Raw genomic sequence first — 14,090 nt, 5'->3', positions numbered from 1 at the left:
TCTTTTATAAATACTCATTATGATTGTAATTGTGATTTTCTATTCGAAAATGAGACGTCACTTACAAGTGGCATAAAAAAAAAAATCCAATATATATATTTTTTTGAAATAGAGGGAACCTGTTGCTCACAGCCACTAGATGATGCAATCCGCCAAGGTTTAATTTTTTAACCTAAAACACTTTTTCAGTTCTATGATTGGAAGTTGCGATGATTTCTAGTTTATCTGGTTGCATTATTTATTTTGTGTTATTTTGTTTTACCCGTTTTTATTGCATGATTTATTTTCCCCCATGTACAGCACTTTGTATGGAGCAATTATCGTTTTAAAGTGCTTTATAAATTGAGTTAAGATGCACAAAACGGTCAATTTGGTACATTCTATTTAATAATTCTATTAAATATAGTATTATAGGGTGCCATTTTTCCACACATTACTAAAATGTTAATGTTATTTATTTTTTGCTGGGTCTTAAATGGTTTAATGATAATCCCATTCCTTTCAATAGGGAAAAATGATTTGAGATCAGAGTGATTTGAGTTACAGGTAGGGTCGAATTAAACTTGTATGTCAAGGTATTGCAGTATTTTCATCCTGTGTTGAGAGGATTTTGCATGATCTCTCCTTTGCTACATAAAGACCGGACAAACGAACAAAACAAAACAAAAAGCCACTGTTGGCTTTTTTGGTACTATACCTTTAAGAAAAACGTAGCAATGACGTAGGTGGAGGAAGGCGTGGCCGACCTGTGAAATGTCAGGGAGGAATGGCGCTCGGCGCGGTATTTTGAACAATCGTCTTTTCCTCTCCTCGTTTCGCCCGCAAACGCTGGCCCGCGTCAGATAACTCAGGTAAGCGCGACTCGGTGCGGGAGGCTCGGCTCGGCTCCGGCGGAAAACACCACCAACACGCATGGAACAGTGTTTTTAATGTGGACAAAATAAACGTAGACTGAGGCGAAGCTAGCTCTGGTTAGCCCTGCTCGGTAAGTTTGCTAGGAGAGTACAGCAGTTGTGCTCCTCGCCCTGGATGATGCCGCTTCAAACTGGGGCCCGGCCGGCTGACAGCACCCCTTTAACACTCCACGAACGAAAACAATTTAGAGCATTTTGCACTCTGAGGCAAAAGTGTATCCGCTTTCACGGTCACGTCAAGTTGACCGAAGTAGACTCTAACGTTCCGTAGCCGATCACCAAGACGTTTTGTTGTTTTTTTTGCGGCTGTTTTGGTGGAGTTATGTTTCTTCACAACAGTTTACGGTATAATATCCATGTTCTTTTTTTCTGGTGTTTTTTTTACGCAGTACGTTGGTACTACTGAGCTGTTATTTTTTTTTTTTACATTTTTAAAACGATATCTAATACTTTTTAAAGTAACTGCTCGTGTCACAAATATACCTGTTAAAGTTTTTTGAAACGCACACACACAACTAACTGAAGAAAATAAAAGACGCCACGTTAATTAATGAACCCGAGTGTTTGAATTGATACAATTTTGTTTTCCAGAAATTCCACTATCGGAATGATCTCGAGTGACAGATGGGGAGGAGGTATCGAAAAACTAAATTTAGCTTTGTTCGCCAAGATTCTTGACCTCATATCTCACATGTGCGAACTTTTAGCATACTGTGTGGTGTAGTTTAAATTTAGTTTACTGAGAAAAAAAATAAATAATAAATTCAGCACCCTCCCTCCCGTTAGCCTGCTGTTAGCCGCGCAGCTAGCAGGACTGATGACGAGATGAAAATGGCGGATCTTTCGAAATCCAAGCCCGGCCTGAAATAGTAACGCAGCCAAGTAAATAGCTCGCCTCCCGTCTCCTCCTTTCCCCCGGACTGGAGCTTCCTTCCCGGGCTGGTTTTCATTTATCTGCCCACATACAGAGCAATGCAACTTTCTGGCTGTGGGTACAAATGCAGCCGGTTAGCCATTCGTGGGGGCTAAGCGAGCCCCTCGGTGGGAAAGACACAAAGATTCTACCGGGGCGTGATGATGATGATAATGATGTCGATGTCGTTCACCTCTAATCAGCTGTCAGTCTCTGCTGTAAGCCTTTCTGTTGACGGTAAAGGATGTTTTATGGCACCTTCAAGTTGCAAAAAAGGGCATTTTGGGTGGGTGGGCTAATGTTAGCTAGGCCACCCTGGCTGGTTTGTTTACGTTCTGCTCAGACCTCCTAAACGGGAACACTAACGCTCTTGAACAAGGCAGCTGTGCTTACTTTTCAACATTATCAATACATTTTCGCTTGTGGATTATTAATGTTGTGTAAAAATGTGTTGTTTTCCATGCTAGTACTAGTATTACAACGCTCTGAACTTTGACCTCTCGTTGGCCTACCTCGCACTTAATGAATTGTCAATAATTTTAGCTGTATGCTTCCTTTATTGGCTCAATGGGATGAATAAACTTTTCTGAAAAATATTTTGCTTATCTGCGCCAAAAGGAGGCCTTTTCAAAGATATTCATGCTCATTTTCGACGGACCCAGTCAGATTTGAATAATTAATTATAATAATAATAATAGAATAGGTTTATAAAATAATGGCAGAATTGCTTCTGAGTGGCAAATTCTCAGATGGCACCAAATGTATTAACCAGTCAAGCTGTTTACTGCCACTGTCAGTTGAAGTTTATTGTCAAACAATATTAGACAAAGAGAATTACACTTTGTGTATTTGACCAAACCACATAACTACGCCTTATGGAAGCCCGCCAGGTTAATGCTAACACAATGTAAAACTCCTTCGATGGGCTTTTAAAACTAGCCTTGATGTCGCAGTGTTACCTAAGCAATGGCTATTTGAACACAAACGGTAGCAACACATGTGGACAGACAATATAACAATACTCACCGTTAAATAGTTGTGATTTTTCATGTATTAATAATATGTACGGCGGACCCAAGACATGTTGACAAATATTAGCACAATAATGACATGCTCATCCTTATATCCAATATTACTGCAGCGGACTGAGCAATTGCGACCCTCTCCTCCATGTGTATCCGTACTATGTCGGCATTGTACTGCCCAGGTGGCCAATATTTGCACACTAGAAGGATCAGCACAATGTCCTTTAAATTTTAGCAAAAAGGTGTTGTACTTGTAGCAAACGTGTCTTTGTTTTGTTAAAGGTATACTGGGGTGCTGAGTTGTCATCAACATGGACGTGGTGTCGCCCGACCTCAACAGCCTCCTTCCTGACGAAATCATGGACATGGAGGCCATTGAGGAGGTGGCTCAGTCCAGCCAAGATGCGTCTGTCGCCATGGAAACGGACACTGCCCCGGAGAGCTTCGCCACGTCGATTGAATGCGTCGGCGTCTCCTCTTCCGGTTTGTCCTCCCCGTTGGTGACCCTAAGACCGGCGCTGGCCTCCGCCACCACCAAGACCACGGACAGCATCACGGGGACGACGGTCACCACGAGCACCTTGCAGAAGCTCACGGTGCCGCTCGGCATCTCTGCCGCCAACCATCAGATCATCCTCAACAAGGTGGCTTCGGCACAGGCCTCTGAGGCGGCACGTTTGGTGGGGGGCCAAAAGCTTCTGGTGACCACAATTGGGAAGACTGGGCAGCCTATCGTGCTGCAGCTGCCCCACACCACTACCAAGGTGGGAGGAGCGGCAGGCGTGGCCGACGCCAAGTCCATCAAGTTGGTGACCTTCGGCGGGAGGTCGGATTTGAAGCCGGTAGTAGGGAGCGCAGCCGGCCAGGTGGCCACCTTACAAGGGCAGCAGCTCAAAACTGTGCAGGTTGGTTCAAATGAGAACAGTCATCCTGAACTAAACTAAAAACAAAGATAATTATGGGTTTTTGTTTTTAAAAGAACCTTAAGCTGGTGCTTTGCTTTAGGCATCTCTGGTAGCTTAGTGCTCACATACATTGCAAACCACCATAACTAAACTAGCCTGGATATAGCCGTAGTCAAATTCCTTTAAGCCAAATATTTTGGGGGAGGGGGGGATCTCAGTCCTGCTACTTGCGTCTCCTCTAACATATATATATATATAATTTATTAAATTTTCTTGAAATGTAATTGGGTGGTGGCCAGTTTACTTGGGTGGCCCGCCCAAGTATTAACATGGTGTGGGGAAACATTGAGCATAGCACAGATAAATCCACATCAGTCAAAATGTAACACAAAGACACACAGAACACACTTAGACGTCTACTTTGACAGAAATGGCTCGAGAAAGTGCTTTTTTGTTTTACTTCATGGTAAACTGTGACTTTAAAACCGCAGACTTCACTTCTCTATGACTGTCATATCCACGTTGAAACGCTGCATGCGTTTGTCAAGGAAAGCATTCTGTTACGTAATTTTGGCATTGTTTCTTTCATGGTTACTATACACAAGAATGCTCAGTAGAAAGTCTTTAAGTCAAATGATTTCAACTTCAATCTTAAAAAAATTTTGAAAGAGTGTGCATTAAAGCGCCCCATGATGCTGGTCTCTTTATGACAGCTGGTCTAGTTCTCTATCTGTCTAATGTCCTTGCATGAGCCTGCTGTTTTTTGTTGTATTGATATTTGGCTGTGGTTTTGACAAGTAAGTTGGTCTCTCTCGTTCTCACTCGTAGTGTACTGATTTACTCAGATGACGTTTATTCGTCTCCCGTGGAGTCAATTGCAGCTCAGGATTATTGATGTAAATGTTTGTGTTTTTATATGTCCCCTGTGATTGACTGGCGAACAATCCAGGGTGTAAAGTAGTCTGGTCTGACCCAATTCGGATGGGATTGACGCCGCCTACCCCAAACTGGTCAAGTTTTACAAAATAGACGGATGAGGCAGTGAATGTTTTCAGATTACAGTAGTACCTTTTTTGATTTGTACCAAAATTGGAACTGAATTTACTTGTATGTCGAATGCATTTTTTACCTTTGAAAGTAATTTAAAAATACATTGCAAACCCCCACCCCAAAAAAGTTGTGTTTTTTATAAAAAAAAAAACAATTAAAAAAAACCACTATGTAATTGAAACATAAAAGTGAATGCAATGGGGGGGAAAAAACAGTTTTCATGAAGAGCAATTACGGTATGTACTATAATATTGGTGTATTGGATATGTGTCTTTAAGGGGCGTGGCCTAGCAAGTGACATCAGTAACTAAAATCGGGCTGGCCAGTTCAGTGTGACTTGTGGTCTACAACAGTGCTTTGCAAGTGTTCTCGTTTTGTAAGCATTTGCGTGCTTGTCCCGTTAAACAAATGTCTTAAAATGCCACTGTGGCGTTCCTTTCCCACATGGGGTTCCAGTGTACCATTTTCATCAGTCTACTCTGGTTATTTAATTGGATTAGTGGTATCAGGCCCCTACAATAATGAATCGACATTAACTCTTTGACTGCCAGACGTTTTCAGAAAAGGGATGCCGTGGGTGCCAGCCGATTTAAGCATTTTTGACTGATCTTTCAAGGTCCACAGAAAATGATGTGTTTGGACTATGTAAACACACATACTACCAAATGAAAGATTGGACTCTCATCTTTCATCAGAAAAAAAAGTTTGTTTCTACCTTATTCCGTTTTTCAGTAATCAACAATAGAAAATGGTTAGTTTCACCTCTGTTTTGAAAAAAACGTCTTTTAACGTCTTTGGCACTCCTCCATAGGATTTTACTAAACGTTATTTAACGTTTTTGGCAGTCAAAGAGCTAACATGGCTGTTTGTCACGAACAGATCGCAAAGAAAACGCCCGTGTCCTCCGCCCCGCCCATCAAGTTCATCATCAACAAACCAGTGAACAGCAAAGTGCTGAGTCCTCAGACGTCAGGTGCTCCCGTCGTTGCGGGTGAGTGGGACGACCCACGTTCAGATCACACTGCGATATATGTTACGTTGCAATAATACCTTTCCACACACCAGCCTCACACAGTTAGCGATTCCGCAGCTAAAAGGGCATCTCCTTTGCAGGACGGGTCCTGGCGCAGAATTCGCCAACGATGCCTCAGAGGACTATCACGCTCACGGAGTCCCCGCACAACGCCACCATCAGCATCCAAAGCATCGCCGGCAAAAAGATCGCCATCTCGCCACTCAAGACTCCCAGCAAGGTTCATCACAAATTTTACCGTAAAGCTGACACATAAAACAAAATAGAATTGAACATTGTACTTTTATACTCCAAAATCATTTAGTCTAACAAAACATTAAACTGCTAGTTTAATGCTAACATGTAATGCGAAACCACCATCGATAGGCTACTATTGGCTATAACGGAAATGAGTGTAGATGTTAAATGCTGCCTGACATGTTGCGGCACAACATGGTGCTACAAAGTTCCCCTTTGCCTCTAAAGTGAGAATTTGGAAGAATGTTGGCCAATGTTGGCATTTGATTGCTCTTTCTTGTTTTTCCTTGCAGGTGACGGTGGTGTCTGTGGCGTCCCCAACCTCCGCCGGGGCCACTCAGAAGTCCGTGACGCTGCCGGTCAGCATGACGCTGGGTCAGCAGATCCTCTCGATGCAACAGTCTACGTCGGTGTCGCCCGTCAAGGTGGCCACCAGCCAGGCAACAGTGCAGGTAAATGATTTACATTTTTGTTTGGACCACTTTTCTTCAGGACTGTAAATGTAAATCTACCATCAAGTAAACATGTGAATTTACTAGAGGTGTCAAAATTATTGCATTAACTCTTTGACTGCCAAAAACGTTAAATAACGTTTAGTAAAATCCTATGGAGGAGTGCCAAAGGACGTTAAAAGACGTTTTTTTCAAAACAGAGGTTAAACTAACCATTTTCTACTGTTGATTACTGAAAAACGGAATAAGGTAGAAACAAACTTTTTTTCTGATGAAAGATGAGAGTCCAATCTTTCATTTGGTAGTATGTGTGTTTCCATAGTCCAAACACATAATTTTCTATGGACCTTGAAAGATCAGTCAAAATGCTTAAATCGGCTGGCACCCACGGCATCCCTTTTCTGAAAACGTCTGGCAGTCAAAGAGTTAATTAAAAATTCCTTAACGCAATAATTTTTTTAAAGGTGCGATTAATGACCGCCCCTTACTTGGAAAGCCTGTGCTGGGGGAATTCCAGTCGCAACGCAGCAGACACGTCCATGTCAAAATTTGGCAGGAAAAAAAAAAATAATAATAATAATGCATGTATTTGTGGAGCCTGGGGTTAAGTTGTATTTTACAATTTTAAAAATGTGCAGAATTTCACAAGTTACTTCATGTTAAAGATTAGATAGCTCTTAATATGAAAAGGAAAATGCACTGAGCTGTCACCAATGTCTTACAAATGCAATTATGCCATCTAGTGGCAGAAAAATTACTTCAACACAAATTAGTAGAACACTCGTTTTTTTACAGTACAGTACCTCTTTTTAATTTTTTTATTTTTTTTTATAAATTACATTTGACAACAACAAAAAACTTGTCAAATCCCATTTAAAATATTAAGTAAAATAATGAAAAAAAATAAGTCAAATATGAATGCACACAATTTTAAAGTAAAGTTAAAGTACCACTGATTGTCACACCCACCTAAGTGGGGCGAAATTCTTTCTCCGCATTTGACCCATTTTCTAATATGCAAAAACTATAATTATTTCATAAAAATTTAATTATTAAAACATGTAAAAAATACTCAATACTTCAGATACATAAAAAAATGTCATCTTATCAGGTGGCCATTTGTTGTTTTCATGTAGAATCATCCATTTTGTTCCCTGCATGAAACTCCTTTTATATATCAACCTCATTTAATGTCACTTGTGACAATTGTTTTTCAAAATGCTAGAAATCTCTGAGCTCCTTGACTGCTCCTTGTTGATGTCCATTTTGTTCAGGAAATTGCTTCCCTTCCTAAATGTTTGTCCCTGAAGTGAATCCCGGGTCCTCTTCCCAGAATCTCAAACCGGTCAAATCGGTGGCTGTGGGCGGCTCCCAGTTCAAGACCATCATCCCGCTGGCAGCCCAGCCAAACATGCAGCAAATCCAGGTGCCCGGTAGCCGCTTCCATTACGTCCGCCTGGTCACCGCCACCACGGCCAGCGGTGCCGTGCAGACCAGCGCGCCCAGCACCAGTGCCATGCAGACAGGTGACACATGACTGGGCTTTTGCTGAGTCAAATTGAGGCATTGATTGTATGCAAATGGGAAAGCCGTCTGAGCATTTATTCAATATCCTTAATATCCATCTTAAGGTCCATGTAGTAGTTAGCTCTTCATTGCACAGTTGTAGCAAATTTTAACACATATTTTGACTCTTCCGCTGTAAAGAAATCATTTTATGGGGAAAAAACAGACTAAATGTGTGATGTGTCCCACAGCTAAACCCATGGTGGTCAGCACGGGGGCGGTGAGGATGTCGGTCCCCATCGTGACAGCGCAGGCGGTCAAGCAGGTAGCGCGCAGCACCTCAAAACGCTTCTTCTTCCCGGTTCAAAGCGGACCTAACGCCGTGCCCCGCCCGCCCACAGGTGGCACCCAAGCCGCTACCATCGGGATCCCAGGTGGTCGGCGGCACGGCGACCCAGCAGCGCCTCATCATGCCCGCCACGGCGCTGCCGCAGATCCAGCCCAACTTCGCCAACCTGCCGCCGGGCACAGTCCTGGCGCCGGCCCCGGGCGGCGGCAACGTGGGCTACGCCGTGTTGCCGGCGCAGTACGTCACGCAGGTGTGGTGCCCGTTTTTAATTTGAGGCCGTCATTTCAGTCATTCCCAAACTTAGGAGTGCCACATGATGTGATATTGACGTTTGGATGTGTTTGTCGTGAAGCTACAGCAGGCGCCCATTGTGACCCTCGCCAATAACTCCACTTTCGCCACCTCCGCCGCCTCCGTCCAGACTCAATCCCGGCTCCCGCTCAATGGGTGAGTAGCCAACTAAACCTTTACTTGGGCATGTAAAATAAGAATTTATATATATATATATATATATATACTGTAACACCTTTAACTCATTCTCTCTCAGCCATTTTTACTGAAGCAACCCCCTTTGCTCCCAGCCGTTTTACTGGATTTTGACTTATTTTGCAAGGCCCACAGAATATTATGTTCTATTGCTATAAAAACAAGATTAGAGTCTCTTCTTTCACCAGGAAAAAAATATATATTTCTATCTGTTTCTGTTTTGCAGCAATTAGCATTAGAATATAGATAAGTTTCATCGTTATTCACAAATATGTTTAAAACAGTGGGGGCTTTTTGCAACATGGTCCTGGTTGATCTCTCATACTCTGCTGCCACCAATGGCCATTTTTGTAATAAGTACCATTGCTTCAAGCATTCTCTTCAGTTTATATGCTCGAGCATTAAAAAAAACAACGTATAAATACATCTTTGAGAGCATGGTAATATTTTAAATAGAACATATTTCTAGGTTTTTGGGAGCAAAAAAAGTTAACAGAGAGGATTCACATCATAATTCCTAATTATGGAAAGAAGAGCCACAGTCACCTGTGCACTTTTCAGACGTTTATTGAATGCCGGAAGGGCGGTAACACTTGTGCAAGAACTTCTGTATTTTCCATACACTCTATGCTTGCTATAAATTTTAGGGGGTGTATTCAAATATGTTTGCAATCTGTTTAAAAATATTATTTTAATAATTTTTTTTTTTTTTTTTTTTGCTTATGAGAGTGGAAAAACAGTTTCAATGTTGTTATAAATCTATTAAAAAATGTTTTTTTTATAGCACTAGTCAGGGTTAGTTAAGCAGGTGCACTGGAGCCTACCACAGCCGATTTTGGACAAGAGAACATTTTTGCGTGGGTTGATTGGAAATTATTGTTTCATTTTTAGATGGAGAAAAAACATTTGTAGCATTGATGTTGGGTCTGTGTTGCTTCCAATCACAGTGATTTGGCCTTTGCGTGGCTCCTGAATTTTTTTAATTGTTCTTACATATTGTAAAAGCGTTCATCTTCTTTCCTCGCAGTATGTCAGCAGAGGCGACGTCGCGGCCGAGGAAACCCTGCAACTGCACCAAGTCTCAATGCCTCAAGCTGTGAGTATGACGATGCTTTTGTGACGAGCTTTGCCTTTGCGTGATAATAGAATCTTCGAGGTTGTTTGACTGTTATGCTTCATTGGGATTAAGATGAAGACAAATGATTTCAAGTAATGTAGCTACATGGCTAAATGGTTTGCTTTTTGCATGGAATAATCCAATTAAACCCAACATTATGCAATATATGCAGAAAACTGTTTTATTAAATAAATGCACCTGTTAACTATTATTTGAAGCAAAAACAATAAATACGATGAAATGTTTCTATGATTATTTTGCCTACATTACAATATTTGCAAAAAGTCCAAGTTATTTAAATGTTATAAGTGAATTTCTAATTGTTGAATCTTTTTTTTTTTGTGTGTTTAGAAATGGCAGATGTGTAAGTAACAGACTGTAAGAGTTATGGTAAATGCAGCATTTTCATAATTGTTTGAGATTTTAAAAATGATTCATGTCAAAACCATTTTGAGGAAGCATTGCTAAAGGATCCTGCTGATCAAAAACATTTCAATTCGTATTGCGATACTGTATGACATTGAAAAGACTTAATAGACATGGAACCTTTTGTATACCCCAGTTCATAAAAATGCTCAAAAACAACAAAAACGAAAGAATACATTCGAATTTATACATGTATTATTTTTTTACCTAATCTTCTAATTCTTTTTTTTTTTACATGAAACTTGTTGTCAAAGTAAAAAACAAACAAACAAACATATTTTTCTAGTGCTGTAGTCCCTCACCACCTCACTGACTCCCACGTCACTCACCAGGCAAGCCACGTACATTCAAAGTCACAAATACTGCAATATAGAGTGTGAGGATGGCGACCCCAAGTGGACAAAAATATTACCTGCATCTCACATGCATGTATGTATTCTGAATAAAGCTGTAAAATATATTATATGATATCATAAAATAAATATATGGTCACTACTTTGTGGATTTTTGTTCTATGGCGGGGATTCCGGTAAAGACTTTTGGAACTCTTCATCATCTCCGGCTAAAGGAAAAAAACATTCAACAAATTCACTTTAAGTGCAAATGCCGTACAAATATTTTCCTAGTTGACTCTTTAAAGGTGTTAAGAAGTCTTTGAAGAATGTGTATGAACAAAACACTTTTTCTCTTGTAAATCCTCTCTCAAGGTATTGCGACTGCTTTGCAAACGGCGAGTTCTGCAACAACTGCAACTGCAACAACTGCTTCAACAACCTGGAGCACGAGTCCGAGCGCTCCAAAGCCATCAAGGTGAGTCGCAGCGTGGCGCTTTTGGCACGCCGGGTTCGAACCGAGCCGAGCTTGTGACGGTTGGCCCGTTTTTTGGTTTTTTTTGCGCACCACAGACGTGTTTGGACCGCAACCCGGAGGCCTTCAAACCCAAGATCGGCAAAGGCAAAGAGGGCGAGTCGGACCGGCGCCACAGTAAAGGCTGCAACTGCAAACGGTCGGGTTGCCTGAAGAACTACTGCGAGTGCTACGAGGTGAGTCTTCCAACCAGCACGGCCTCCAAAAGTGACCAAAGCATCCCTTGCTCTCAAAATCCCTCTCCTCCTGCTTCGTATTGTCGGGCCAGGCCAAGATCATGTGCTCGTCCATCTGCAAGTGCGTCGGCTGCAAGAACTTCGAGGAGAGCCCCGAGAGGAAGACGCTCATGCACCTGGCCGACGCCGCCGAGGTGAGGGTCCAGCAGCAGACGGCAGCCAAGACCAAGCTCTCCTCGCAGATCTCAGACCTGCTCATGAGGACCACGCCCGTCATCTCCAGCGGCGGCGGCAGGTACCAAAACCTTTTTTAGAAAAAAAAACATTTTATATCTTTAAATGCTATTACATCCTCTAACACATAAAATGCGTTAATACACCTGCTCCGTCACTAAAAAATATATTTTTTAAAGACCTCCTTCACTGCTGAATTGTTTTGGGGGGGGGGGGGGGGGGGGGGGGGGGTTCAAACAAATTCTTCATCTTTGACAGTGTTTCTTAAAAACGTTTACACCACCGTAAGTACCAACATTAAAATCCAAAGCACAGATTATTTTCCTGCAAGTACGTTTTATATTATTGTAAGCAACTGTAACATTTTAAACACTTAGAACGCTAAGACTGTGCGTAATATAGGAAAATAAATTAAAAAGCATTGCACATTTTTAAAACATTAGATGTAAATTCAACTGAACTGTACTTAACAAGTGTACCATACTGGATTAAATAAAATAGCTTTTTTTTTTTTTTTTTTTTTTTTTTTTTACAATTTTAGCATTTAAATAAGTGATTCTTCAGCATACCACTAGAGGGACCCGCCTACCACACATTGAGAATCACTGTCCTGCGAACGTGACATGAACGTCTATTTTTTTTTTTTTTCATTTTGTAAATATTTGTCAGGAGCATGTGCAACTCAAGAAATTGCACTTGAAGCCTGATTATCACATTAGCACCAAAAAAAAAGGAAACGTGATTCATTCGTTGTCTCCCGGATATTGTACTTGATCACTTTAAAAAAATTTAATAAAATTAACGGTGGTGTTTTGATTTTTTTTAAATCACATCCTCCATCACTAAAAATGACATTATCATCATTTCAAGACAAATAAAACTCATCTTCCATCACTTAGAAAGACTTAAAGAAAACAATTACTGCTAAAAAAAAAATTTTTAATAGCCTCCTCCAACTGCATCACTTAAAATTTTTTTATTTTTTTTTAAATCCCCAGATATGGCAGAATGAATTGGATAAATAAATCATTGTATTTATTTGTCCTCCTTCCAGGCTCCCATACACGTTTGTGACGAAGGAGGTGTTGGAGGCGACGTGCGAGTGCCTCCTGGAGCAGGCCAAGTGGGCGGAGCAGACGCGGCAGCCTCAGGCGGAGGCCGAGCGTTTGATCCTGGAGGAGTTCGGACACTGTCTAATGAGGATCATCAACTCGGCGGCCAAAGCCAAAGCGGACTGCGCCGCCATCAACAGCTAGGTTCAGAACAATGGCCGGTCGGTTTGGAAAAGGACACGCGTGAAACATCAGAGACGCTCATCTTTGCGCAAAGGAAACGATGCGCTTCCAGCTTTTATTCCCCTCTTTTTATACTCTTGTGCTTTCCTCTTTCCTATCTGAAGTTTTATGGCGTGTCAAATGGCTTATTTGTTGCTCCCACTAGATGAAACGCAACACGTTTTTGATATTTATTTTGGCAAGTATTTGTAATTAGTTAGTGCTAATCTTGTGTTGCTTACATTGTTAATTATTATTGTTGTTATCGTTGCTGTTATCATTATTCATATTGTTAACTGAGGATAGGCTACATCTATTGCATCTAATCAGAATCTGTGCACATACGGCACGTCTCAAAAAGTTAAAATGGTAGCCTAACACTTGCAATCCTCAAAAGGTTAAAGAACGTTGTATTTGGGGTTAAAAAAAATATACAATCGAAGTCCAGAAGCACAAAAAAAAAAATCAACAAAACATCAAGAACTGGCAGCAATTGGTTGAGTGTAGTGTGCCTTTTTACATGGTGGTGAAACACAGTGTAACTTACCAGTTTTTAATACCTTAAAACCACCTAAAAACACATTTTATTCATGCTTTTATCATTTGTCACTCAGAATCCTTGTTATAAAGAACATCTCGACAGTACAGCAGTCTTGTGGGAAGTTATGTACATTTGTTAATAACACACCCAAAAAATTACCAACTATGTATTTATTTTCACAAAACAAAACGTGATTTTTTTGTTGTTGTTGTGCTTAATACACCCGTACAGTAGGTGGCGCTATTAAACATCCAGGTACACAACTTGACTCGATTAAAAGTAGTTTCTTTAGTTTTAGTCGCTTGAGGGCTTGAAATTGTGTTCAAGCGAATGATAACTTTGTGGCTTATTGGTTATTGGTATTTGAAAGCACAGTACAAACACATTTAGCAGCTGTCTAGTCCGTCATACAGCTATATTTAGCATCGAGGTTTTTTTTTTTTTTCCTGTCGAAGAAGAACACGAAGCGAAGAAGAAAAGGCAGCAGTTGACATGACAACATGGCGCCGTGGATGCTCATTGGACAGTACGTAAAAATGTTCACATTTTAAATTTTACTGTAAAGTGAGTATTGAGTGTAGCGGA

The 14,090-nt window shown here is 41.0% G+C and overlaps 1 protein-coding gene across 3 annotated transcripts; it reads left to right on the top strand.

The window, feature by feature from the left end:
* Positions 1–718: 718 nt before the first annotated feature.
* On the top strand, positions 719–13,773 carry lin54 (lin-54 DREAM MuvB core complex component). 3 transcript variants are annotated; one of them, XM_077543050.1, is made up of 14 exons: positions 719–851; positions 3,135–3,757; positions 5,687–5,798; positions 5,921–6,060; positions 6,371–6,529; positions 7,863–8,055; positions 8,287–8,360; positions 8,437–8,634; positions 8,743–8,831; positions 9,898–9,966; positions 11,121–11,223; positions 11,319–11,456; positions 11,549–11,751; positions 12,745–13,773. In XM_077543050.1, exons 2-14 carry the CDS (start codon positions 3,164–3,166, stop codon positions 12,944–12,946), a joined length of 2,274 nt encoding a protein of 757 aa, XP_077399176.1. In that variant the 5' UTR covers positions 719–851; positions 3,135–3,163; the 3' UTR covers positions 12,947–13,773. The 3 variants fall into 3 exon arrangements, with proteins under 3 accessions (XP_077399176.1, XP_077399174.1, XP_077399175.1); XM_077543048.1 differs by having other exon boundaries at positions 8,737–8,831; XM_077543049.1 differs by lacking the exon at positions 719–851 and adding an exon at positions 1,742–2,064 and having other exon boundaries at positions 8,737–8,831.
* Positions 13,774–14,090: the final 317 nt, after the last annotated feature.

The sequence above is a fragment of the Vanacampus margaritifer genome, chromosome 14 (genome assembly GCF_051991255.1).
Source record: "Vanacampus margaritifer isolate UIUO_Vmar chromosome 14, RoL_Vmar_1.0, whole genome shotgun sequence".
Classification (NCBI taxonomy): Eukaryota; Metazoa; Chordata; class Actinopteri; order Syngnathiformes; family Syngnathidae; genus Vanacampus; species Vanacampus margaritifer.
The sequence above is the reverse complement of the archived record's forward strand: the minus strand, read 5'-3'. Positions and strand labels throughout refer to the sequence as shown.

Coding starts and splice junctions, on each gene's coding strand:
- lin54 (XM_077543048.1), top strand. CDS start 3,164: ATGGACGTGGTGTCGCCCGACCTCAACAGCCTCCTTCCTGACGAAATC. Junction 11,224..11,318: donor AGCGCTCCAAAGCCATCAAG/GTGAGTCGCAGC, acceptor TGCGCACCACAG/ACGTGTTTGGACCGCAACCC. Junction 11,457..11,548: donor ACTACTGCGAGTGCTACGAG/GTGAGTCTTCCA, acceptor TTGTCGGGCCAG/GCCAAGATCATGTGCTCGTC.